Here is a 26,477-nt window from a genome sequence, read left to right as displayed (position 1 = left end):
TCTCCGAGGGATGAGAGCATGTCCGAAGAGGCAGAGTTTTCATCTCGAGAGGCCAGTGAAGTGGAGGGCTCGCTGCAGGGAACAGCACAAGGGGAATTTCTCCTTGTTAAAGAACCAGCAACCGGGACAACTGTGCTTAAGGATCTACAAGGCACAGGGGAGGTAAAACACTCAGATGAACCAATTAACAGTGCACAAATACTTTCCTTTGCCCCTATCCGACCCCCAGAGGTTACACTGGAATCTTTATGGGACTTGGTTTCTAGTCTGGGTAATTCTCTCAGTCCTCAGATAAAGAATTTGGAAAAAGAATTAGAATTTCAGAAGGAAGAAATTAAAAATGTGAAACAGGACATTGTAGTCATAAAAACTGAGATACAAGAAGAAAAGAAGGACTTAAAAATGTTTAAGAGCAACCAAGACTTGATTGTGAAAGATAATCTTAATTTGAGAAGAAAATTAGAAGCACTTGAAAACAATAGTCGGTTCAACAATTTACGTTTGATTAATTTTCCAAAGGTTGTCTCAATTCCTCCAGGAGAAATGATAAAATGGTACTTTCTGGAAAACTTAAAAATTCCTGAAGGTTCACTGCCACCATTGTCAAGAGTGTACTATTTGCTTATTAAAAAAAAATCAGGAACCTCAAAAAAAAGATGAGGATGGTAGTCCACAGGAAAATCCTTTGGATGTTACTGCTTTATTGGAACAATCTGATAGAGAGGTGGCTAGTCCAGCCACTCTCTTACTGACTGTAGCTTTGGCTCCAGACAGAGATTGGATTCTTAAACTTTTCTTTAAAAATAGATCCAGAGATTTCCTTGGCTTCCATGTTCAAGTTTTTCCTGATGTTTCGAGAGAAACTCAGAAAAGAAGGAGGGAATTTCTATTGTTAAAACCAGGTGTGACTCAGATGGGGGGATTGTTCTTTCTTAGATACCCTTGTAAGTGTGTAATAAGGTATAATTCCCTCAAATATATTTTCTTTGAACCGTCTCATTTGACTGCTTTCCTCTCCATGAAGCGCCTTGAAAAAGGAGAAACATCGGTGTCTTAATTATTAAGCTCCCTTTCAGCACAGATGACGTGTTTTGGCTAATTTTGTTATTGTACTATATTCACTCCTAATTCCTGAATCTTGGATCCATTGTTGAGGTCTAGTGTACGATTAAGTTGGAATTATTACCTTTTATGTAATTTTGGTTTATTTTCAATTTTGAGAATAATCAAAGAAATGTTTTCTTGATTGCACTTTTCTGTACAAGATGGTATGCTTGTTAAAATTTCAAAATCTATAAATAAATAATAATAATAAAAAAAAATATCCCAAAGCAGCTTCATAATCCCTGAGAGCTATTCAGTGATTAAATTAGCTTCCTTTAATTTCATACTTTTAAAACATCATACAAGCATGACCCATGGTAACTTCAAGTCATGTCTCCCCTCATAGCTGTGTCACTAAGAGGTCTACATTTTAATTATTTATGAACTTCTCATCTCCCTGCTGCACCTGTGAACAATGCCCCCATTTTATGCCCCTCACCCCACAAATGCAACCTCTCCACCCACCCCAAAACCCTGCTAAACCTCCACCCCACAGCCCAAGCACCACCCCAAGAACCACCAAATTCACCATAACAGAAAACAAAATACATGGGGGGGGGGGGAGGCTAAGAAAATTACAACAGGTGCCATCTAACCCTCTCCTTTCCTGTTCCTCACAGACTAATCCCTCAAGCCTGCCAAAAATTTCCACCAATCCCATCGTTTGTCTGTTTAGCTTCATCCAGAATTCCATTACATCTCTACTTTCACTCTTGTAATCTCTTCCATATTCACTGTCCTACATAGCTTTCACCACCAAAGTCACTTTCCTTTACCCCTCCCCCACCCCATTTACACAAATCCAACCTGCTGGTACTCAGCTCAGCTTATGTTATTAACACACCAGATTAGTGCCATTTTTGAAACACATTTTTTGGGAGCGTGTTTTGTGCAGGATTAGGTTGGACTTATGATTTGGATGTTATTCTGCAATAATGGAACATTGCAGTCTGCAGAATACATCTAGGACAAAATTTGAAGCTAGACCTGTTTCAATAACAAGTATGAAAAGGGTGACCAAATTGACCAGATGATCACTGGAGGCATGAAGGCATGACCATCCCTTACTCTTCCTCAGTGGTCACTGAACCCATTCCACCCGCAAAGATGTGAATGAAACAGTACATAACAGCCTATATGACAGCTTCAGATGTTATGGCCAATCCTATTACAGCAACAAACAGGTCTCTGGAGTAGACTAGTGGTCATCATGTTTCTTCATGATGTAGAAAGATCACTGGATCAGTGATGCCTTTACTGAAGAACTGTGTTGTCTTTTGTGGAAGTCTGATGTTCAGGCTCCCAGGTGGTACCAAGTTGCTCTTGGTGATCTGAAACTTTGTCTCTCTGGAGGCACTTCAGTGATAGGCATCTGGTCCTTCATCAGCTGGTCAATGAGTTGAAGACACTATGCTGGTGGTAAGACTGTTCACCTCTGATATGCTGTCACAGCTCTGGTTACACAATCTGCTGGATTCTGATTTTTTGATATGTAATGCCACTGCTCTGGTTTTGTTGAATTTCTTATACAAGGGTCATTTCATAAATATAAGTCAGGTCAGCCTTAGCCATGAGAAAAACAAAGAACAATCAGAAATAGAAACAGCAAACAGTTTCCCCAGTGGGCCTCCCAGCCAAGCCCCCAGGGAAAGAAAAAGGAGAAACCCGTCGCTGAGGGTAACCCACACCCACCCCCCCACCCCCGCTCCCACCCTCCAGTCAAACAACCCAAAGCCCAATACAAAAATAACCCACCACAACACCAAATACCCCATCCCCCATACAAACTCTGCCACATCTCTCCCCCCACTGCTACCAACCCCCCTTCCCCTAACCAGATTAAAATAACAAGAAATGCCCACTCCCAACCTCCCCCCTCCCATTCCAAAAGAAGACCCATTAGATATCTCAGCATAAAGAAAGAACAACTATGAAACCAGCAATAAAGCTCCCATAGGAGCACCACAATCAGTAATAGTAAACATAGAAGAGAAGAACATCCAGCAGGCAGGAGAAGGAAATAAAAAAAACAGCAATCAGCCGTCCCGTCGGTAAATCCAAGAAGAGATAATAAAAAGAAAAAAGAAAATCAACAAGTACAGAGCAAAGGGCCAGCGGGGATTCTCCAGCAACCCCCAACAGAATGTCAGGCAGCCCACAGCAGAGCATCTAGTGTCCCCCAGACACCACCCGATTGCCCCTGGTATTCAACTCCACTCCATTCCATCAGGCCCCACGGCAGTCTCAGTCCTCCCTCACAGGCAGTCCACAAAAAGGTAGGGTCCGTCTCCTTCAAGCAAACATAGCCAGGCGCATGCAGCCCAGAAGCAGAACAGAACACCAGAACTCTGCATGTGGAGTAGGAGAAAGTGGCTGAGGCAGAAGAGAAGCCCACACTCTGCCCCGCCACAGTTCATCCCTAGAGCTGAAGGCCCCAGCAATGAAGAAATTCCAATAACCGCAACAGAGATGGTCCTGGGGTGACCCAATCAAAATGGGAACCAAAACCAAAGATAACAGCAGGAAAGCACGATTCAAAGAACAGCCCATCCTGGGCCCTGCGGCAAATTCAGGTCAAGGAACCGCTCCTCCACGAAGGCCCTCGGTGTAAAGCTTTAGTTCTGCCAGGGTGTTGCACAGATGAGGGCCAGACTCTGCGTGGATGCGAACCTTTGCTGGAAACAGTACAGTGAAGCAGACCCCCCCCCCCCCGGTTGCGCAATTCAGCACAATAAGGCGCCAAAGCGCAGCGACTTGCGGCCACAGCCGGCGAGTAGTCATTGAATAAGAGCAATTTGGCGCCCTCATAGTCCAGTGAGCCCACCTTCCTGTACAGGGCCAAAATGTGATCCTTGAGCGCTGAATTTAAGAACCGGGCAATCACAGGGCGAGGTTTAGGCTCTCCTTGCCGGAAGGGCCCAATACGATGCACCCGCTCCACCACCACTCGGGTTCCCGCCATATCCAGGCCCACCTGAGTTGGCAGCCACTGCTCCATGATGTTCCAGAGATCCACCTCCTGAACCTTCTCCGGGAGCCCAAGTACCCTCAAATTATTTATTCGCCCATGATTCTCCTGGTCCTCTAATCGGGCTTTCAGGGTAGAGCATTGGGACTCCAGGGCACTCAGGCAAGTAGCATCCTGATTACCGCGGTCCTCCTGTGCCGACACATTCTTTTCCAGCTGGGTAAGTTGAGACCTGTGTCGTTCCATGCAGTCTTTCAGTTCGTTGACGGAAGCCTGAAATTTAGCAAGTTTGTCATCTATGAGGGCAGACAGATGTCTGGTAAGTTCCCGCAGCGTCTCCTCCTGCAGGGTAACAGTGGTGTGCACCGGAGTCCCCTCCAACGCCATTTTGGGCGAGAGCATGGTCTGCCGAAGTTTTGGCGGCCGCAGGAGCTTAGCAGGCATAACACTTCGAATGCGCTTCTGTCCAAGCCAAATCACACTCCAGCTGGTGCCTGCAGCAAGGCAGCATTAGCGAGGGAAAATGAGAGCGAAACTGATCACTTCATGCCAAGATAAAAGAAGAAAGGACCGGGGAGAGATAGGAGCTCAGGCAGAGAGCCACCGCTCAGCAGTGCATCATCACGTGACCCCCCATGATTTATGCTTATGATCATGAATGCATCATCATCACAGACAAATTTCCATGTAAAAGTGTCACAGCAGTGTATTATTGTGATTTTTTTGCAAAAAATATGCAGAAAAATGCACAAAACCTGACCTCAGTTGCTCTTGGCTGGGCCACTCATTCTTCACAACAACGCTTGCCCGCACATAGGGAATGTCATCATTGAAAAACTACGCAAATACGGCTGGGAGGTGTTACCTCATACTCCCTCCAGTCCAGACATGAGTTCACCAGACTTCGACCTTTTTCCAAAGTTGAAACAACCTATGCGTGGACATCATTTTGCATCCCTAGAAAAGCTTTCTTCTGCCATTACCCAAATCATTCGGCAACTGAATAAAAACGGTGTCTTGGATGAAATAATGAAGCTTCCTGGACATTGGGACTCGGTCACTGCAAAGCAGGGAGACCATATTGAAGGATTGTAAAGAAATACTTGAAAAAAAAATAAACATGAAAATTTAAAAAAATAGTGTGCCTTATTTATGAAAAGACCCTCGTACATTCAACTCTGTTGCTGATGTATACATAAAATCTCCTGATTTGTAGATGTATCCCAGGTGGAATTCATCTCCTGGTTGTAGATGTATCCCGGATGACTTTGCTTTCAGTGTAGAATTGACTGCATTTACTTGAATGTCAAGTTATTTGAGTATCATTTCTGCTATTTTTACCACTAGTACTGTTTCACACAATTCCAAGCATGGAATGGCATGACTAGGTTGAGATGAATCCAACTTGGAATACTCCATCTGCATCTGTAGCTTTCAAATAAGCCACTTTTGCTATGGCTTTTTCAGAAGCATCTGAGAAGATGCATATTTCTTTGTGATAGGTAGGTGCTGCAGGAACATAAGTGCATGAGATATGCAGTTGTTCAAGAGTCCTTAGAGAATCTTTCTATTTCTCCCATTCTTGTCACATTTCTGATGACAGTGGAGCATCCCACTCACTACTTTTCTTAGTAGGGATCTCCCTTGAATGGTTACTGGAGCCACAAACCCCAGTGGATCGTACAAACTATTGACTGGCTGTCAATAAGACACCTCTGTGTGTAAATGTTTTTTTTTTGGGGTAAACACTTGAAATGTGAAATGTCTTTCTTTAGCAAGGCTTCTCTGAAGTGGTGAGGTGTCTACTCTGAGATCTAGATCTTTTAAATCCTTGGCATGATCCTTTGCAGGAAATGCTGGCATTACTTCTTGACTGTTAGAAGTGATTTTGTGAAGTCTGAGATTGGCCTCTGACAACATTGGTTGTACTCTTTTTAGCAGATCAATTGCCTCTCTGGCTATAGGCAAGGATTTCAATACATATAAGAGTCTTTTTCAATTAAGGATCTGGCAGCTGTGTCATATTCTTTCTCTCCTTCTTGGGCTGTCCTTCTAAACCCAAATATTTCAACTGCAGGTGATAAACTGTTGCCAAAGACATGAACTTTCATTCTATATTCCATAATCTCCTGACTGAAGCTGTGGTTACAATACCACAGGAATATCAAGTAGTTTCTGTAGTCTGGATGCACTTGAAAGCAGTAGAACATTTGCTGGATGCCTGCTGTTATGGTGATAGGTTTATTCCTGAAGTGAATCAGGACTTCTAATAAGCTGTTGATTATGTTAAGAACATAAGAAGTTGCCTCTGCTGGGTCAGACCAGAGGTCCATCGTGCCCAGCAGTCCGCACCCGCGGCGGCCCATCAGGCCCATGACCTGAAATGTGATCCTTCTCTAAGCCCTTTGATCCCTTTTATCCTTCTATCCATACTCTGTCTAAAACCTATCTCTACCTCTATCTGTATCCCTCAATCCCCCTATCGTTCAGGAATTTATCCAATCCTTCTTTGAACCCCCGTAGTGTACTCTGTCCTATCACAACCTCCGGAAGCGCATTCCAGGTGTCCACCACCCTCTGTGTAAAAAAGAACTTCCTAGCATTGGTTCTAAAATTTTCCCCTTTCAGCTTTTCCTTGTGCTTGTGGTTCCCAATAATCTGAAGAATCTGTCCCTTTCTACCTTCTCTATGCCTTTCATGATCTTGAAAGTCTTTATCATATCTCCTCTGAGTCTCCTCTTTTCAAGGGAGAAGAGCCCCAGCCTTCCCAATCTGTCTGCGTATGAAAGGTTTTCCATACCTTTTATCATTTTCGTCGCTCTTCTCTGGACCCTTTCAAGTATCGCTATGTCCTTCTTGAGGTACGGTGACGAATACTGGACACAGTACTCCAGATGCGGGCGCACCATCGCACGATACAGCGGCATGATGACTTCCTTCGGCCTGGTTGTAATGCCCTTCTTAATAATACCCAACATTCTGTTTGCTTTCTTTGAGGCTGCTGCACATTGTGCCGTTGATTTCATTGTAGTATCTACCAGCACACCCAAGTCTTTTTCAAGGTTACTATCCCCTAGCACTGATCCCCCCATATTGTAGCTGAACATCGGGGATTTTTTTCCTAAAAGTGATCGGTACCAGACGACATGATATATTTTCAATAGTAGCCCCCCAAGTATGGAATTCTCTTCCCCAATATATAAGAGACGAAAAAGACATTAGCCGTTTTAAAAGTAATCTAAAAACCTTCCTGTTTAAAGATGCTTTTACCTCCTGTATGGAATAGTCACAGTGCAGCAGTCCTTTTATCAAAAATATAATAATTAAAAAAAAAAAAAAAAAAAGATACCATTCCTAATGTTTTCTCCCTTATTGTCTCCCTCTTTTTAAAATGATTAATATTATAACCTTATCCCCTCATCCCTTCACATCCAGTCATGTCTGTTGGTCTGTAGGTCTCACCCCTTTTTCGATTTGTTATTATCATTCTTTTGTATTTTAATGTATGTGCAAACTTGGATTTTAATGTAATTCACTTAGTATTCTATGTATAAGCGATTCATCAAATTTCGAATAAACTTGAAACTTGACCTTGCATTTCTCTATATTAAAGCGCATTTGTCGTTTACTTGCCCACTCTTCCAGTTTGTTTAGGTCCCTTTGTAGGTCTTCACATTCTTCCATGGTTCTAACCCTGCTGCAGAGTTTGGTGTCATCCGCAAATTTTATAACTTCACACTTCGTCCCCGCTTCTAGGTCGTTTATAAATACATTGAACAGCAGTGGTCCGAGCACCGACCCCTGGGGAACACCGCTCGTGACCTTCCTCCAGGCCGAGTAGTGGCCCTTCACTCTAACCCGTTGCTTTCTGCCTGCCAACCAGTGTTTAATCAACCTGTGTACGTCCCCTCCCACCCCGTGGTTTCACAGCTTCCTAAGAAGCCGCTCATGGGGTACCGTGTCAAAGGCTTTTTGGAAGTCGAGATAGATGATGTCTACGGGTTATCCTTTGTCCATCTGGCTGTTTATCCCTTCAAAGTAGGTTCGTTTGGCACAATTTTCCCTTGCAGAAGCCATGCTGGCTCACTTTCAGTTGTCCATTTTTTTCTATGTGTTCACAGATGGTGTCCTTTAACAGTGCCTCCATCATCTTGCCTGGGACTGAAGTCAGGCATTTCTGGCCTGTAGTTCTCTGGGTCACCCCTCGATCCCTTTTTAAAGATAGGTGTGACATTTGCTATTTTCCAGTCCTACGGGATCTCCCCAGTTTTCAAGGACAAGTTACAAATTTGTCGGAGAGTTTCCGCTATTTCGTTCCTTAGCTTTTTTAGAACCCTTGGTTGGATTCCATCCGGGCCCGGTGATTTGTTGCTTTTTAGTCTGTCTATCTGTTGGAGAACCTCCTCATGGCTTATCTCTATATGCGCCAATTTTTCTTCTTGATCTCCACTTATGATCTCTTCGGGTTCTGGTACATTTGATGTGTCCTCGCTCGTGAAGGCCGACGAGAAGAACTTGTTTAACCTGTCAGCTACCTCTTTTTCCTCCTTTACCACCCGCTTTCTGTCTCCATCAACTAACGGTCCTACTTCCTCCCTCGCCGGTTGCTTCCCCTTGACGTATCTGAAGAATGATTTGAAGTTTCTGGATTCCTCAGCCAGCTTCTCCTCGTATTCTCTCTTTGCATTCCTAACCACTCTGTGACAGTTTTTCTGGTGTTTTTTGTGTTCTTTCCAGTTTTCCTCGGTTTGGTCCTTTTTCCATTTTCAGAACAATTTTTTTAAATCTCCTATCACCCTCTTTACTTCTGTCATTATCCATACCGGGTCTTTTGTTCGATTTTTTTTGCACCCTTTCCTAAACCTGGGAATGTACAGGTTTTGTGCTTCCAGCACCGTGTCCTTGAATATGGACCATGCTTTCTCTATGGTTTCCATCCGTTTTGAGCAATTTTTGAGTTTCTTTTTCACCACTGCTCTCATAGCGTCATAGTTCCCTTACCTGAAGTTGAGCGTCGTCGCTGCAGTTCTCTTCACTTTGGATGTTGCTACCTCTAATTTGTACCAGATCATGTTGTGATCGTTATTTCCTAGTGGTCCTACAACTGCCACTTCCTTTACCTAGCCCGTTTAGGATTAGGTCGAGAGTGGCATTCCCTCGTGTTGATTTTTTAACAAGCTGTTCCATGAAGCAGTCTCCCACAGCCTCCAGGAATTCTGTTTCCCTCGCACAGCTTGAGTTCCCAATGCTCCAGTCTATCCTGGGGTAGTTGAAATCCCCCATCACCAGTACACTTCCGCTTTTGCATTCTCTCCTCAATTCTGTTTCCAGTTCTTTGTCGTTTGCTTCCGTTTGTCCAGGTGGGCGATAGTACAGTCCCAATTTTATGTCAGCTCCATTTCTTAGGTCCAGAAAGAAGCATATTGTTGAAGGAGACTCCATGGATATGAGGACTGGAGTCAAACACAATCCTGATCAGGCATGTCAAAGATAGGTAAGTACTAGCATTCTTCATTATCTTTCAGTGGTGGAGCTGCTTCCATATGATCCTTATCTAGTATGTTCTGCATGAATGATATGACGTGCTGTTTTGTCTCTGGCTTCTATCACAGGGTCTTCTGCAGTTCAGTGAATCATGAAATAACTTGTTCCCTGTTGTTGGGAAGTTGTATTCTGGTTGTCCAAAAGGGTAGAGTAGCTATTCAATTTTTGAACTCATCTCTGGAGAATTCTTTGTCCATGATTTTCAGGAACTCTCTATCTTCAATGAAAGGTTGGATTGCCATCATCCTTGGTGACTTGAATCACTGTATTGCCCAATTGGTCTTCTGGCTCTAGTGATAAAGTGTTCTGATAGGTAATTGAGCTAGGTTCTGGTTCTTCCCAGCTATACACTTCTTTTATTTGCAGATAGTTCTGACAAGGCATGAACAAGGTAGTGTGCCCATTGTCCAAAATGCACATCTTGTATACATCTACATTTGGTCTCTTCAGCCCATTGAGGCAGACGTCACCTACTATCACCCATCCCAGGGTGAGTCAGTAGGCATATAGAGCATCAGCTGTACCTGCTCTTGATCCAAGAACTCTGACAAGGGCTGGTATATCTTTTCCTAGTAAGAATAGGATCTTGGCCTTCGTATCCACTGGCTGCAGATGTTCTGCTATTGGTTGTAAATGAGGATAATGTTGTGCAACCTCAGGCAAAGGGATTTCTTCCCTAATGTCTGGTATTTGATTGCAATCAATTAGAGTTGGTAGATCTCTCTTGATGTTATCATCTATTGCTTCTATCTAGATAGAGGACTACTACACAGGTTCTGGAGCTGTTGGGCCGCTGCGCGAGCGAACTGCTGGGCATGATGGACCTCTGGTCTGACCCAGCAGAGGCAATTCTTATGTTCTTATGTTCTTTTCATTGTCTCTATGAGAAATTCTGTTTTGGAACCGTTATCTAAATTTATAGACATATTTTTGAGAGAGGAGGTCTTGAAAGTACAGTTTTATATTAAAGACACTACCCATATGCTGTCCATTTTAGCATCTATAACAGAAGTAGGAAGAAATTGGATAATGGTAACTTTAGATGTAGCATCACTGTTCACGATGATTTCAGTGGAGTGAGCTTTACAACTGCTACATGTAATTTTCAATCAGAAATCTCTGCACCGTAGAATATATCTGGAATTTTTGATGAACTTGTCAACTTTAGTTCTGACCAGAAGTTATTTTTGGTTTAATGATGAATTTTTTTCAACAGATTCACGGAATAGCAATGGGGGCATCAGTAGCTCCCTCGATTGCTACATTATACATGGCAGACAAGGAGGAGAAGTACCTCAGGATGGTTCAGTAAAGTAGTGGTGTGGAAAAGGTTTTTGGATGATATGTTTTTCATCTGGACAGCTTCTAGATCTGAATAGGTTGGATCCTAACATAAAATTTTCTGCAACGATCAATAGTAGTGAGATTGATTTCCAGGATATTAGTATCTATATGGGAGAAAATGGTTTTAAAACTACTTTATACCAAAAAAGTACTGACAGGAATAGCCTCTTACGCCATCACAGCTTCCATCCACAGCAGCTGCATGATAGTTTACCTATTAGCCAATTGGTTCCTTATTTGAAGGCGTATATGTTCCTTATTTGAAGATTTTAAAGAACAAGCAAAAATAATGAAAAACAGGTTTGAACAACGGGGGTACCCGAAGAAAGTGATACGACAAGCATATATTCGAGCAAAATATGCTCAACATGAATTGCTGCTGCAGCCCCATGAGGAAAGGGAAGAGACGGGATTGATCTTTGTTCAGAAATATACCCCCCTTGTTTCCAAGATCACCAGGCTGGTACAAAAACATTGGCATGTTGCCAGGATGGCACTTTCCGAATCCTTATGTGTTCATACAAATGCACAAGAAATATTGGGGAAATAGTGAAAGACAGTCCTTATACCCCCAATAATTATAATAGAGGTGGACACTTTACATGTGGCAGATGCCAATGGTACACATCTGCTATGGTAGGTGATTGTTGGGTACATCCTGATACAGGAAAGAAATACTACTCTCATGAATTAACCAACTGTGACTCTACCTATGTAATTTATTTGATTCAATGTCCTTGTAACAAAATCTATATTGGACGTACCATACAATCAATTAAAGTGCGCCTGAATGAACACAAATCGAGGGTACGTATGGAACATGACACGGCTCCATTGGTAAAACACTGGCAATTAATGGGTCATGCATGGAGTGACATCAGATGGAGAATAATGGATTCTGTATCCGTTGGGTAGGAGGGAATTTTCAAAAAGCCTTAGCGCTGAAAGAACAGAGGTGGATATCCCGTCTTAAAGCACTAATGCCTGATGCTTCTTATCCATATAGGTACGAATGACACTGCCAGGAACACCCCAGAGACCATCACCAGAGACTTCGGAGCCTTGGGTGAGAGGCTGAAGCAGACAAGTGCGCAGGTAGTCTTCTCATCAATCCTCCCAGTTAGAGGCAAGGGAAGAGCCAGAGAGGAATGCATCCTGAGAGCGAACGAATGGCTACAAGGATGGTGTCGGGATATGAACTTCGGATTCCTGGATCATAGAGAGGCGCTGCAGGGACTACAGGGACCAGACGAACTCCATTTGACCAGCAGAGGTAAGAACATCTTCGGACACCGACTAGCCCGCCTGCTTCGCAGGGCTTTAAACTAGGTAAGTTGGGGGAGGGGACCTACTCATATACTGGTGTGGAAAGGAACTATCCTGATGGGACGAGTCGACACTCTGTTTCTGAGGTAAGGACCCAATTTGCAAACAGTTCTCTAGGAGCCACACAGACTCAGTCAGGAATATCTTTACAGGGACTTAGCAAACACAAACACAAAGTGTGGAGGGCCATGTATGTTAATGCACACAGTTTAGGCAATAAAATTCTAGAACTGGAAACTGAAATAAGGGATGCCAACCTGGACGTGGTGGCAATATCCGAGACTTGGTTCACGGACGCACATGGGTGGGATATGGCTATACCGGGGTACAATCTACTTCGTCAGGACAGAGAGGGCAGGTTAGGTGGAGGGGTAGCACTATACATTAAAGAGGACATCAAAACCACCAGGATCACTGATGTCAAGTATACCGGGGAGTCCCTCTGGGTAAACCTGGCAAGAGGTGGCAAAAAATGCCTGTATCTTGGTGTGGTATACAGACCTCCAAGACAACCGGAAGACATGGACGCAGAATTAATTGAAGACATAGAGAATATAACTCTACGGGGCGACACTGTACTGCTAGGGGACTTCAACATGCCTGATGCAGACTGGAACACATTTTCAGCAACAACCAGCAGCAGCAGGAGGCTTTTGACCTCCATAAAAGGAGTACATCTCAGACAGATGGTAACGGAGCCCACTAGGGCCCAGGCAATCCTAGACCTGGTATTCACCAACGGGGAAAGCGTCTCAGAGGTCTCGGTGGGAGATACGCTAGCCTCCAGTGACCATAACATGGTATAGTTCAACCTTGGGAAAGGATCCCCTAAATCAATTACAAAAACAAAGGTGCTCAAATTCCGGGGCACCGACTTCGCACACATGGGAGATTTCGTTCATCAGACGCTGCAAGACCAAGCAGAGACCGGCAATGTGGAAACTATGTGGTCGTACCTGAAATCATCCATACGCGAAGCAACTAATCGCTACATAAAATCGGTAGATAAACGGCAAAGAAACAACAAACCCCAGTGGTTCACTGAAGAGATCTCGCAACTCATTAAGGAGAAGAAAAAAGCATTTCTTTCCTACAAACGTACGCAGAGAAGAGAAACTAAAGTACAATATAAGACCAGATCTGCAGCGGCCAAAACAGCAGTTAGGGAGGCCAAACTTCGAGTGGAAGAAACTCTGGCAAAAAACATTAAAAAAGGGGACAAATCCTTCTTTAGGTATATCAGTGATAGGAAAAGGAACACAGACGGTATAGTACGCCTTAGACAATCGGATGGAAACTACGCGGTGGCGGATTCAGAAAAAGCAGAACTACTAAATGAATATTTCTGCTCAGTCTTCACCTGCGAAGCACCGGGACACGGACCACGGTTGATGATAAAACAAGACGTGGATGACCCGTTTCAGAATTTTGAGTTCACACCTGGGGATGTCTACAACGAACTGGCAAGGCTAAAGGTAAACAAGGCCATGGGACCGGACAATTTACACCCAAGAGTGCTCAGCGAATTGAGAGATGTTCTGGCGGAACCGTTGGCAGTGCTCTTCAATCTCTCACTAAGTACGGGGAAAGTTCCGTTGGACTGGAAAACAGCCAACGTCGTTCCTTTACATAAAAAGGGTTGCAAGGCTGAGGCTGCGAACTATAGACCGGTAAGCCTCACCTCAATAGTGTGTAAACTCATGGAAACACTAATTAAGTATAAATTAGATACGATCCTGAACGAGGAAGATTTCCGGGATCCCAGCCAACATGGATTCACCAAGGGTAGGTCATGCCAGTCCAATCTAATCAGCTTCTTTGACTGGGTAACAAGAAGACTGGACTCAGGAGAGTCCTTGGACGTCATGTGCCTGGACTTCAGCAAAGCATTTCACAGCGTCCCACACCGCAGGCTGCTGAACAAGATGAAATCGATGGGATTAGGAGAGACTCTAACTGCATGGGTTAAAGATTGGCTTAGTGGCAGACTTCAGAAGGTGGTGGTTAACGGTACCCTCTCTAAAATGTCGGAGGTAACTAGCGGAGTGCCACAGGGTTCAGTCCTGGGCCCACTCCTCTTCAACATATTCATTGGGGATCTGACTCAAGGGCTTCAAGGCAAGGTAACCTTATTCGCTGATGACGCCAAACTATGCAATATAATAAACGGCTATAATCTACAGGATGCTATGGAGAAAGACCTGCGTACTTTAGAAAGTTGGTCCTTGATCTGGCAGCTGGGCTTCAACGCCAAGAAATGTAAGGTCATGCATCTCGGTAACGGAAATCCTTGCAGAACTTACACCCTGAATGGAGAAACTTTAACCAGGACTACGGCAGAACGAGACTTAGGAGTAATCATCAGTGCTGACATGAAAGCAGCCACTCAAGTGGAGAAGGCTTCATCTAAAGCACGGCAGATGATAGGTTGTATCAAGAGAAGCTTCGTCAACAGGAAACCTGAAGTCATGATGCCATTGTACAGAGCCATGGTGAGACCTCATCTGGAATACTGTGTGCAATTCTGGAGGCCACATTACCGTAAGGATGTGCTCAGAATTGAATCGGTTCAGCGGATGGCCACCAGGATGGTCTCGGGGCTAAAGGGTCTCCCATACGAAGAAAGACTGAGCAAATTGCAGCTCTACACTCTCGAAGAGCGTAAGGAGAGGGGAGACATGATTGAGACATTTAAGTACATCACGGGACGGGTCGAGGTGGAAGATGATATCTTTCTTCTCAAGGGACCCTCGACCACAAGAGGACATCCGCTCAAGCTCAGGGAGGGAAGTTTCGTGGAGACGCCAGGAAGTACTTCTTCACGGAGAGAGTGATTGAGCAATGGAACAAGCTTCCAGTGCAGGTGGTCGAGGCACGCAGCATCCCAGACTTCAAGAACAAATGGGTTTCCTATGTGGGATCCCTACGAGGTCATGCCAAGGGATAGGGTCACTAGGACTTGAATGAGCGGGTCAGTAGAGTGACAGTATAATTACAATTATACTTCAGGGGGTCAGTAGACTTAAGAGGGTAGGTAAATAGTGTGGGCAGACTTGATGGGCTATAGCCCTTTTCTGCCGTCATCTTTCTATGTTTCTATGAGGAAATTGAGTGGCTATCTGTCATATGAGGATCTCCTATGTATACATCGCTGATCGAAGAGCGCTATTGACATATAAAATACCTCCATTATACAATATCAGCTGAGATGATGGTGCGGGGACACGAGTGATGTGCAGGAGAATTTCAACACGAGGCAGCAGGTTTCCAGCAATGCTATATTTTTTCTAACCACGGGCTATTGTTAGTACATGGTGTGGGATACATAATTTTAACCCAGCTGGATATATACCGGCTCAATGCATAATCTGCACTTTGATGATTGGCTCCAGTCAGCATGTGACTGGAGCACGGAATCCCGGCATCAACCCAGCTGAATAAAATGGGCCTGATTTACAAACCGCAGCCATGTTTCATTCCAGTAGAAAGCACCCTCAAATGGTAAGCGCTGAAATGTTAATTCTTTATGATTTTTGCTCAGTTGCAAGGATGAAAGTTCAATGACTATTTTGGGGGCATAATATTTAAAGCTTAAATTTTTAAAAAAAGCTATGATAGTAAGATTGTGTGTTTATGCTATACTTTTAGTTCCCTTCGACCCTGAAGAAAGTTTCATTGAAACATGCATGTTGGGAGAGGTGGCTTTGATGATATTTGAAAAGGAGACCACAAGTATAAAATGACACTCAGAGCTAAGTGATTCAAGCTGATTCAAATGAATTTTATATTAATTATTGCACTATAGTACGATTGAGAATTGATGATAAATAAAAACTATAAGAAATTGAAGATTTACTAAGAAGATTAAACAAGAATAGAGTGGCATTTTCAATTAAAGTGGACTGATGAAGAGTTTAGCAGTGGGACTATTTTAGTGCCCAACTGTAGTCCGAAAGTCCACACAAAAAGATCTTACATATGTAGCTACAAGTATGTTAGGTAGTCTACATATAGCTATATAATACCTGATAAGAGTGCAGTATATTTAGTACTCCAAGTGATAAATTTGATGTTCCAATACTAATCAAGTGGCATAGTAATACAGCAATCCTTTTTCTTGAAGCATACCAAGGAGTTGTGAGAAAGAGATGTCAGATACTCAGCCATGAATTATTCAAGATACACTTTATTGATAGATACAGATATACAGTAGACTTGACACTGACAGTGTTTTGGCATAAAGGCCTTTCTCAAGAGTCTATCAAACTAAAAAAAAGCACATATATTATACAAAAATTCAAAGAACAATAAAATACAATAAAATAAAATTATATGTTAACATCTACACTACATTATATAGCACAACAGGTAACTTAAAAAGCTAGATATAAAGGAAAGAGGATTATGCAAATGAATCATCAACAGAAAGCCAAAAGGATTGTGCAGATGATATACTGTAGAACTGTAAAATGAACATTCATGGAGAACAAAGTACAGATTCTGAAAACATATCAAGCTAGTACAACTAGCAAGGTGAACAATACAGATGCTAAGAGCATTGCAAGCTAGTGAAACAGGCAAGGTGAAGGTATAAAACATAAAACAAAACATACCAGATGTGAAAGCATCCTCTGATAAATAATCTTCTCATAAATACAATTTAAATACAACTTAGCTAGAAGGAGATGCTCAAAATTATACAATGATATATTGTCTATCTCCCATCTCTCTGTGTAGCATTTACCGACCGACCCACCCCCCACCTTGAGATTTGACATACCATTGGGTTTCCTAATGCAGCAGCAGTGGGGGTAGATGACTAGAAGAGGCAGTGCTCTGAACAGGCCATTTGCAGCCAGCCCCACCAGGGCTTCCCTCTGCCACATCCTCAGTGATCTTATCAGTGACACAGCAGAGGAAAGGCCCCAGCAAGGCAGGCCACGAGCAGCCTATTCATACATTGCTTCTGCTAGCCATCCACCATTGCAGAGGCTGCTGCTGCTTTAGGTGGCCCAGAGATATATCAGGTCTGACCAGGGGGGGGAGGGTTGTTCCTGAATCAGTGAGTCTAATTTGGGGGGAGAATGAATCGATTCAAATCGATTCACTGAAGTTAATCAGTAAATCGATTTGAATCGGTGAATTGGTGTCTTGTTCCAGTGTCTCACTAGCATATTCCTTAATCCAGTCCTGGCACCCTAATGAGAGCATACCTTAAGCTCCACTCTATCTCTTAGGGCTAGACTCACTAAGCAAACCGATCTGTACCGATCGGTTTGCGACCCCTTTGCAAACCGATTTTCCTCCGACCTGATTCACTAACCTCTATGCCGATCCAATTCAGATCTGTGCAAGCAAATGAGGGGGAATGGCATGCAAATGTAGGCAGGCAGCGATTCACTAAAAAAAATGAGGGACACCGACTGGGCTGAACGATCATAAATAAGCAACTGCTGAGGACCAGTCACTCAGGTTCATTCTGACTGCCCTGCCTTCTGCCCTGCTTCTCTGCTCTCTGCCCCGATCTGCTGCTTTCTGCCCTGATCTTCTGCTCTCTGCCCCAATCTCCTGCTCTCAGCCCCAATCTGCTCTCTGCCCCGATCTCCTGCTCTCAGCCCCGATCTGCTCTCTGCCCCAATCTCCTGCTCTCAGCCCCAATCTGCTCTCTGCCCCGATCTCCTGCTCTCTACCCCAATCTCTTGCTCTCTGCCCCAATCTCCTGCTCTCAGCCCCAATCTGCTCTTAGCCCCGATCTCCTGCTCTCTGCCCCGATCTCCTGCTCTCAGCCCCGATCTCCTGCTCTCAGCCCCAATCTGCTCTCAGCCCCGATCTCCTGCTCTCAGCCCAATCTCCTAACCTTCCCCGCAGTGCAAGCCCATGGTTTTAACCCACAGATTTAAAGCGGGTTAAAACCACGGGCTCAAAAGTGAAGCTAAAAGAAAAAAAATTGCTGCTTTTGTAAGCATGTGCAGACCATCTACAGGCAAAGAAGATGGTCTGGGCATGCTTCAGGATTGCTCACTAATGATCCTTGTGGTAGGAGGGAGGCGTTCCTCCGATCGTCCCCATTTAAATACTGACCCGTTGTGGATCAGTTGGCCTGCTGCGGATTGGCCACAAATCGGGCACGATCATCAGGCTAGTGAATCTAGCCCTTAGAGTTAAAAGGTGCTCCTACCCCTAGACCCAGGCATTTTCAGAGATGAAAAAGCTAGATGAGAAGCAATTGTTTTCTCCTTTTTATTCAATGAACAAAATTTTAGACATTTCCCAATGAAGACTGCCATAAAAACCTACCACATTTCCTCTCTGATTTCATGGTTGATGATACAGCTCACTGATAAGGGGCAGAAATTTTGAGCTCCCTTTACAAATCTATACATACTTTACATATACATGCATGTGTGTGTGGCTTCTAACAGTCTTACCTACTCTTCTGTTTTCTTTTTCTATCTCCCAAGCATATATAAAAGAGAAAGTTCTATTTGCATAGCACTGTGTTGTAGAATTAATAGCTGTTGGTTTTATATTTCAGAGTTATTGCCTTAAAAATTCTGTCCTCTTTGCTCCCTAGCAATCTGTATTAATGAAATGGGTGGGTGTACTTTTTAATATGTAGCTAGTGGATTTTATATTGACAGGTAAATAAAGTATGAAGCAATTTATAAATGAGTGGTAAAAGTTAGAGGGATGCTTTAAAAGAGGTTGATGGTACTTAAGGTAAGATAACAGCCTTCAATGAGGCAAAGCATTAAGAAATGCTGTTGTACTTGGAAACTGTTGGCAAGATGCAGAATAAATATTTTCTAGTATTTAATTTTACATTGCACATAACCCTTCATTGAGAATATTACATTACATTCTGACTTATAATCCGTCATAGCCCTTAAGAGTTAATGGTGGATAACAATATATTTCAATTTCTGGAAACAAGCCCAGTTAAATATAATGTAATGACAAATAACACAAGACAACAAAAAAAATTTGGGGGGAAACATCTAACAACACAGCACATTTTTCTAAATCAGTTTTTCATGCTGATTTCAAATCTGTTATTAGTTTTTTTTCAGTCATGTAAACTTTAAAGTTATGACAAATGTTATTTTATAGGGTTTTAATAATTGCAGCATCAACTTAAAGAAATGTTGCAGTATCTTCGTCCAAAGTCAAATAAGCACACAGCATAGTATAATTATACTGGACTGTGTCACTTAGCAACTAATATTTCTTCAAAAATGCTTAGAGTATGATTTATTTTTGTGAGTTGTGTCTGGATTGTCACGGTGCAACATCCAGCATTAGTCAGTCATCATACTCTCATTCCAGGAAACAGCAATATTTAGTGAATCCTTACATTCACATTAGCATACCAATGTCCTTCAGATCACCACAGATGTTCCACTGGTGTGTTTTATAAGTGATTGCTTCTAGTAAATTCTTCATATTCTCATAAGACTCCTTTAGATGAGCAGAATGGGCAATTAGTTTACTTGGTTTGGAATTTCCGTTATTCAATAACACTGCCTTCAAGCTTCTCTATGAAGAATCAATGAAGAGATGCTATTCATCTGGACAATGCACTTGTGACAAACTGTCGAAGAGCCCGTTGATGTCATGACAAAACTTCAATGAGCCATTTACAGTGAAGAATGTTGTTAAGTTATGAGTCCTGTTTCTGTAATGAGTTATAGTAGCATCTTTTGCAAGCAAGTGCTTTTGTTTAAGCCTTGAAGTAAGAAGTTCTGCTTTTTCTTTTGAAAGATTTAGACCACAAATAAGGTAATTGAGCTCAGCTTGGGTAAAGGTCTCTGGTTCTGAATCTTCATCATTCACATCAGGATCTGGATTGTAACCAGCTGCTCTATTATCATCATATTCTTCATCATGTTCCACAGAAGCAAGTCCATCTTGTGGAGGTACAGGGACAGGCAGTGACTCATCATGAGGAACAGGCCTAATAGCAGAAACCAGAGTAGGATATATAATTTTGTGCTTAGTTTTAACTAAGAATCCACTTGTGTTCACAAGGTAAAAGTAGCTATCTTTAATATGGTCTCATGGTTCCCTCCATAATCATTGGCATTGCAAATGATATTGCTGCCTTTTGTCAATAGAGCCAGTCACGAAGTCCATTGGAACAACTGGTACAGATGATATGTGGCACCCAAGATTTATTCTGGTCACCCAGTGGACAGCCATAGTACACTTTGTATGCCTTCTTCAGATCTATAGTAATTGGGCGATTTATGCTTTCATAGTGAATGAACTACAGACATAACAGAAACTATCTGGATGATTAGTACAATGTCTTGGCATGATATTAATCACCTTAAATAATCTGTAGCATAAAAAAAACAAAGACAACTGTTGTTAACCCTCCTTATATGTTTATCCTAGAAATTCATGATATATCGCCCAATTAACGTTTATAATTATATATAATGAGCCTCATCACAAAAATGTGACGTGCTAGTGAAAACCTAAACACAGATTTGAAATCATCATGATAAATACTACAAAATGCACCCAACATTAACTCTGATGAAAATGATGTGTTGACCTGTGTATTCAGTATAAAATATTGACAACAGAAAATACATTTAAAAATAATAATTTCTGAACAGAAATGTATTTTAAAGCTTCCTAAAAACATACTTTGACCTACAGATCTAATTAAAATAGGAAGATCATTCCAAATTACTAATTTACTAAGCCATGGTAGAGGTTTCTACTGCAGCCTGGAGTGCTAAATGCTCCGACGCTGCTCCAACACTCATAGAATATTGGGGACAAGGGAGAACCTTGTGATACCAATAAACAAAAACCACCATTCAAAATAAAATCTTAAACAGTTCTTACCAGAATCTTCTGTAAGTGTGTAAGGATAAAATAAGCTTTTTCTAAGTGTGTGCTTACATACTTAAATTTTGTGGTAAGATCATAATATAAAACAACCCCCCTCATTCACTCTCATTCATACTACAAAACCCCTCTAGTAACCATATGGGGCTGTTTTATAATATGATATTGTTTTGAATTATTATATTAATTGATGAATTGACATTTAAGAATAAATTGTAATATTTATAGTTTAATATGTTTAATAGCTTTTTCTATATATAATGGTATTAATATCTATTAAAGCTATTTAATATTTTGAAAAGACCTGTTGATTAGTTAGGATGCAATGAGGGGCATAATCAAAAAAAAGTCTAAGTCCCCTTTTGTCCTAAGGCCTTAAACATTGAAAGTAGAAGCAGGGAAAATGTCCATTATCAAAAAAAAGTCCAAAAGGAGGTTTTTTTAAAAATAATGGCCTGCCTCTACGTTCTGCTTTTTAAACGCCCAGACGACCACTACGTCTAAACTTATACCATATAATCAACCTAAGAAAAGCCTAAGCCTCAAACGTCCAAAACAAGGGCTTTTAGGCGAAGGAGGAGCCAGTCCTTCGCCTAAAAGCTGGATTCTGTAACCGGTGTCTGTCAAAAACAACACCGGTTACAGAATCCACCCCCCCTCCTCGTCGACATTGGGGCAAGAGGGAGCCCAAGCCCTCTTGCCCCAGCGGCATCCCGACTATGTTCGGGGCAAGAGGGAACTCAAGCCCTCTTGCCCCAGCGGCACCTCGACTATTTAAGGGGCAGGAAGGAGCCCAAGCCCTCCTGCCCTGCGATCCCCAACCCCCCCGGGCCGAATCCGTTGGGGCCAGGAGGGAGCCCAAGCCCTCCTAGACCGCGACCCCCTGTAACCCCCACCTCTCACTAAAATACGGGCAGGAGGGATCCCAGGCCCACCTGCCCTCGACGCAACCCTCCCCAATGGCCATCCCCCTGAAACCCTGATTGACTCCCCCGCTGACCCGTGACCCGCCCGCCGACCCCACGACCCCTCCACCCCTACCCCCTTCCCCGTACCTCAAAAAATTTTGGATGGATGGACGGATGCCAAGCCCGCCCGTCTGGCAGGCCAGTCAGCGCAGGAATGGTGCTGGATTGGCCCAGGCGGCTCAAACCCCACCCACAGGTGGGGCCTGAGGTGCCTGGACCAACCAGAATAGGCCCAGGCACCTTCTGTGCTCCTTCTGTGGGCGGGGCCTTAAGCACATGGGCTGGCTTTTTGATCTTTCAAGTAGCCATTTAGGCCACTTTTTATATGTTTGTTTGTTTTTATTATGAGCCCCATATTCTTTAGGGATGACCTGAAAACTTGGTCTTATTGCTTCCCTCAAGGACTAAATTGAACAAGCCCATTATAAACCTTTATCATATCTCCCCTCCGCCATTTCTTTTCCAAGATGAGAAGTCCTAACCTCTTTTGCCTTTACTATTATGAGAATTGTCACACCTCTAAATTACTTTGATTGCTCTTCTCTGTACCTTTTTTTTTTAATTCTGCAGTGTTTTTTAAGATGCAGCAATCAGAATTTCACAGAATGGGGTAATTTTACTAGGCTGTGGTAAAATTTGGCCTTAACAAGGGACTTTCTCATAGTAAGCCCAGATAGAAAATGACACTTTTTAGGGCTTTTTCTATTGTGTTAATTGTACAAGGTCATGTGCTAATGTTCTCATTAGTGTAGTATCACCAAAGAATTAATGAGGAAGCATTTACCTCCTATTTAGGATGTACTAAGGGCTCCTTTTATCAAGGCGCGCTAAGGGGGTTAGCGCATCAGACATTTCATCACACGCTAACTCCCACGGCAGCCTAAAATCCTAACGCCTCATCAATGGAGGCGTTAGGTACTAGCGGGGCAGGCGGTTTAGCGCGTAGTATTCCGCGCGTTAAACCGCTACCATGCCTTTGTAAAAGGACCCCTAAGTGTACCCACATTAATTCAGTATTATCCAGTTAGTGTATGCTAATCGTAGTACGCTAACCGGATAATGTGGTATTGCCTACTCTCCACCCATGACACTCCCCCTTCAAACAATATTTTTTTAAAAAATCTGCAAAGCATGGTTTAGTGTGCACAATGAAGTAAAATATCCTGAAATGCTTTAATGCATTCTGTGGTAGCTTCTTAGCATAAACTAACCATGCATTAGGATAGGTTTAACACCATTTAGTAAAATGACTCCAATACTCAGGTGCAGTTAGTTGTAGAATGGAAAAACACAGAGTCATTAGGATATTTTTGTCTTTTATTCTCTACTAGTTTTTATCCTGTTACATTAACGGGTGCTAGAATAGATGTGTAGACTTAGGCATTTCTTTCTTTCTTTCTCTTTCTTTCTTTCTGTATGTCTGTCTTTCTTTCTCTCTCACTGCCCCCTTTCTTTCTTTATGTCTGTCTTTATTTCTGTATCTCTCCCTTCCTTTTACCTCCCCCATGTCCAGCAGTACTCCTTCTCTGTTCCCCCTGTCCAGCAGCACCCCTGCTCCCTTCCTTTTAACTCCCATCTGTCCAGCAGCACCCCTTCCCTGCTCCCCCTGTCCTGCAGAATCCGTTCTCCCTTCCTTTTACCGCCCCCCATCCAGCAACACCCCTTCCCTGCTCCCCTTGTCCACTAGTACCCTTTCTCCCTTCCCTGCTCCCCCTGTCCAGCATCCGATAGGCCAGGCAGCCTCGGGGCTTTTGCTAGGCCAGCTCAGATCGCATTATCGAAGAGGGCCGGACGCTGCTGGTCCAGGAGTGAGAAGAAGAGGCATCCCAGTAGCTAGTCAGAAGGCAGGAAGTGAATCGGTGTCAGAGATCGGGGCAGGAAATCAGCTGGGGCAGGCACTGCGCATTCGGGGGCACAGTGCTACGGATCACGGACCCATCGAGTTTGGAGTGCACATTCGCGCTAAGGGTTTTATTATAGCTGATTCCTTTCCTAATAATTCTTAATATTAGATTTGCTATTTTGGCCAATTCCATACACTGTGCAGATTTCAAAGTGTTGTTCACAATTACACCTAGATCCTTTTCCTGGACAATGACTCCTAATGTGGAATGTGGCATGATATAGCTATAATTTAGGTTATTCTTCCCAATGTATATCACTTTGCACTTGTCCACATTAAATTCATCTGCTATTTGAATGCTAGTCTTTCAGTCTTCCAAGATCCTCCTGCAATATTGGATCTAACCACATATTTCATAACTGGATAGTCAGGAAGGAGCTAGCACTTATATGAGCATGGGTTGTATTTAGTGCCAGTATCCATAAAGCTAAGCAGCCAGTTAGAACTTCACAAATGGATGTTGTATCTTTGGTAGCTTAGCTATGCAGGTGCAGGCATGAGTATCAACTGGCAACTGCATATCTTCAACACCGGGGAGGAAGTAGAAAACATGAAAAAGGATCTGCAAAAGTTAGAGGAATGGTCTAATGCCTGGCAACTAAATTCCAATGCAAAGAAATGCAGAGTAATGCATTTGGGGATTAATAATCGGAAGGAGCCGTGTATGCTGGGAGGGGAAAGGCTGATATGCACGGATGGGGAGAGGGACCTTGGGGTGATAGTGTTCGAAGATCTAAAGGCGAAAAAACAGTGCAACAAGCAGTGGCTGCTGCCAGAAGGATGCTGGGCTGTATAAAGAAAGGCGTAACCAGTAGAAGAATGAAGGTATTGATGCCCCTGTACAGGTCATTGGAGAGGCCCCACTTGGGGTATTGTGTTGTGGGTATCTGGCGAAGGACACAAAAAGGCTTGAAGCAGTCCAGAGTAGGGCGATGAAAATGATAGGAGGTTTGCGCCAAATTATGTATGAGGAGAGACTGGAAGCCCTGAATATGTATACCTTAGAGCAGGGGTGCCCAATAGGTCGGTCACGATCGACCGGTAGATCGCCAAGGCAAAGTGAGTCGATTGCGGAGCTCATCCCGTACTCCTTGATAGACTCACTTTGCCTTGGAGATCTACTGGGCCGATCAGCCTTCCTCTCCCCGATGTCAATTCTGCCGTCGGAGAGGAAGTTCGGGCCAGCCAATTGCTGCCTGGCTGGGCCGGAACTTCCTCTCCAATGGCAGAATTGACGTCGGGGAGAGGAATGCTGGTCGGCCCGATGCAGGGAAGCAGAGAGAGCTTGGGGCAGCGGTGGCTTTGGGGCCAGTTACCCGAAGGCTGTGGCGGCGGCTTGGGGGGCCTGTTCCCTGATGGTGGCAGCAGTGGCTTAGTGGATGACAGGGAGAAAGAAAGAAAGGGGACAGGCAGGGAGAAAGAAGGGAAACAGAAAAAAAGAAAGGGGGCATGAAGAGAGAAAAAAAAAGGGGAGGCAGAGAGAAAGAAAGGGCAGAGAGAGAGGAAGAAAAAGTTAGGGGAGAGAATGAGGTCTGGAGGAGAGGAAGCATAAAGGCTGAAAGAAGGGAAGAAAAAATGGATGCACAGTTAGAAGAAAGTGCAACCAGAGACTCATGAAATCAACAGACAACAAAGGTAGGAAAAATGATTTTATTTTCAATTTAGTGATCAAAATGTGTCTGAATTTTTATATCTGCTGTCTATATTTTGCACTATGGCCCCCCTTTTATTAAACCACAATAGCGGTTTTTAGCGCAGGGAGCCTATGAGCATCGAGAGCAGCGCTGGGAATTCAGCACAGCTCCCTGCACTAAAAACTGCTATTGTGGTTTAGTAAAAATTTGTCTAATTTTGTATGGTTGTTACTGAGGTGATAGTGCATAGAGTCATCTGCCTTGACCTCTTTGAAAAAAACCGGGAATAGGAATGATAATTAACATTTTCTCAGCGTACAGTGTGCTTTGTGATTTTGGTTTTTTTTATTTTATTGTTGGTAGATCATTTTGACTTGGTCATTTTAAAAGTAGCTCACAAGCCTAAAAAGTGTGGGCACCCTGCCTTAGAGGAAAGGAGGGACAGGGGAGATATGATGTTCAAATACTTGTAAGGTATTAATGTACAGTAGAACAAAATCTTTTCCAGAGAAAGGAAAATGGTAAAACCAGAGGACATAATTTGAGGTTGAGGGGTGGGAGACTCAAGAGCAATGTAAGGAAATTCTTGTTTACGGAGAGGGTGGTGGATGCCTGGAATGCACTCCCGAGAGAGTTGGTGGAGAGGAAAATAGTGACGGAGTTCAAAAAAGCGTGGGATGAACACAGGGGATCTAGAATCAGAAAATAATAATAAATATTGAAAAACTAAGGCCAGTACTGGGCAGACTGTCTGTATATGGCCTTTGGGGGAGGATCAGCTGGGGAGGGCTTCAGTGGCTGGGAGGGTATAGATGGACTGGAGT

General features: G+C 43.2%; 1 protein-coding gene across 1 annotated transcript in view; it reads right to left on the bottom strand.

Annotated features, from left to right (window-relative positions):
• Positions 1–2,628: 2,628 nt before the first annotated feature.
• Positions 2,629–26,477, bottom strand: part of LOC117362901 (zinc finger BED domain-containing protein 5-like) — a 156,663-nt gene continuing 132,814 nt past the window's right edge. The window contains exons 2-3 of the mRNA XM_033949989.1: positions 3,929–4,566; positions 2,629–2,667 (exon numbers count right to left, since the gene is read on the bottom strand). Coding sequence (XP_033805880.1) covers positions 2,629–2,667; positions 3,929–4,566 — 677 coding nt within the window. The remainder of the gene's footprint in view (positions 2,668–3,928; positions 4,567–26,477) is intronic.

This window comes from Geotrypetes seraphini, chromosome 6 (assembly GCF_902459505.1).
Source record: "Geotrypetes seraphini chromosome 6, aGeoSer1.1, whole genome shotgun sequence".
Classification (NCBI taxonomy): domain Eukaryota; kingdom Metazoa; phylum Chordata; class Amphibia; order Gymnophiona; family Dermophiidae; genus Geotrypetes; species Geotrypetes seraphini.
The sequence above is the reverse complement of the archived record's forward strand: the minus strand, read 5'-3'. Positions and strand labels throughout refer to the sequence as shown.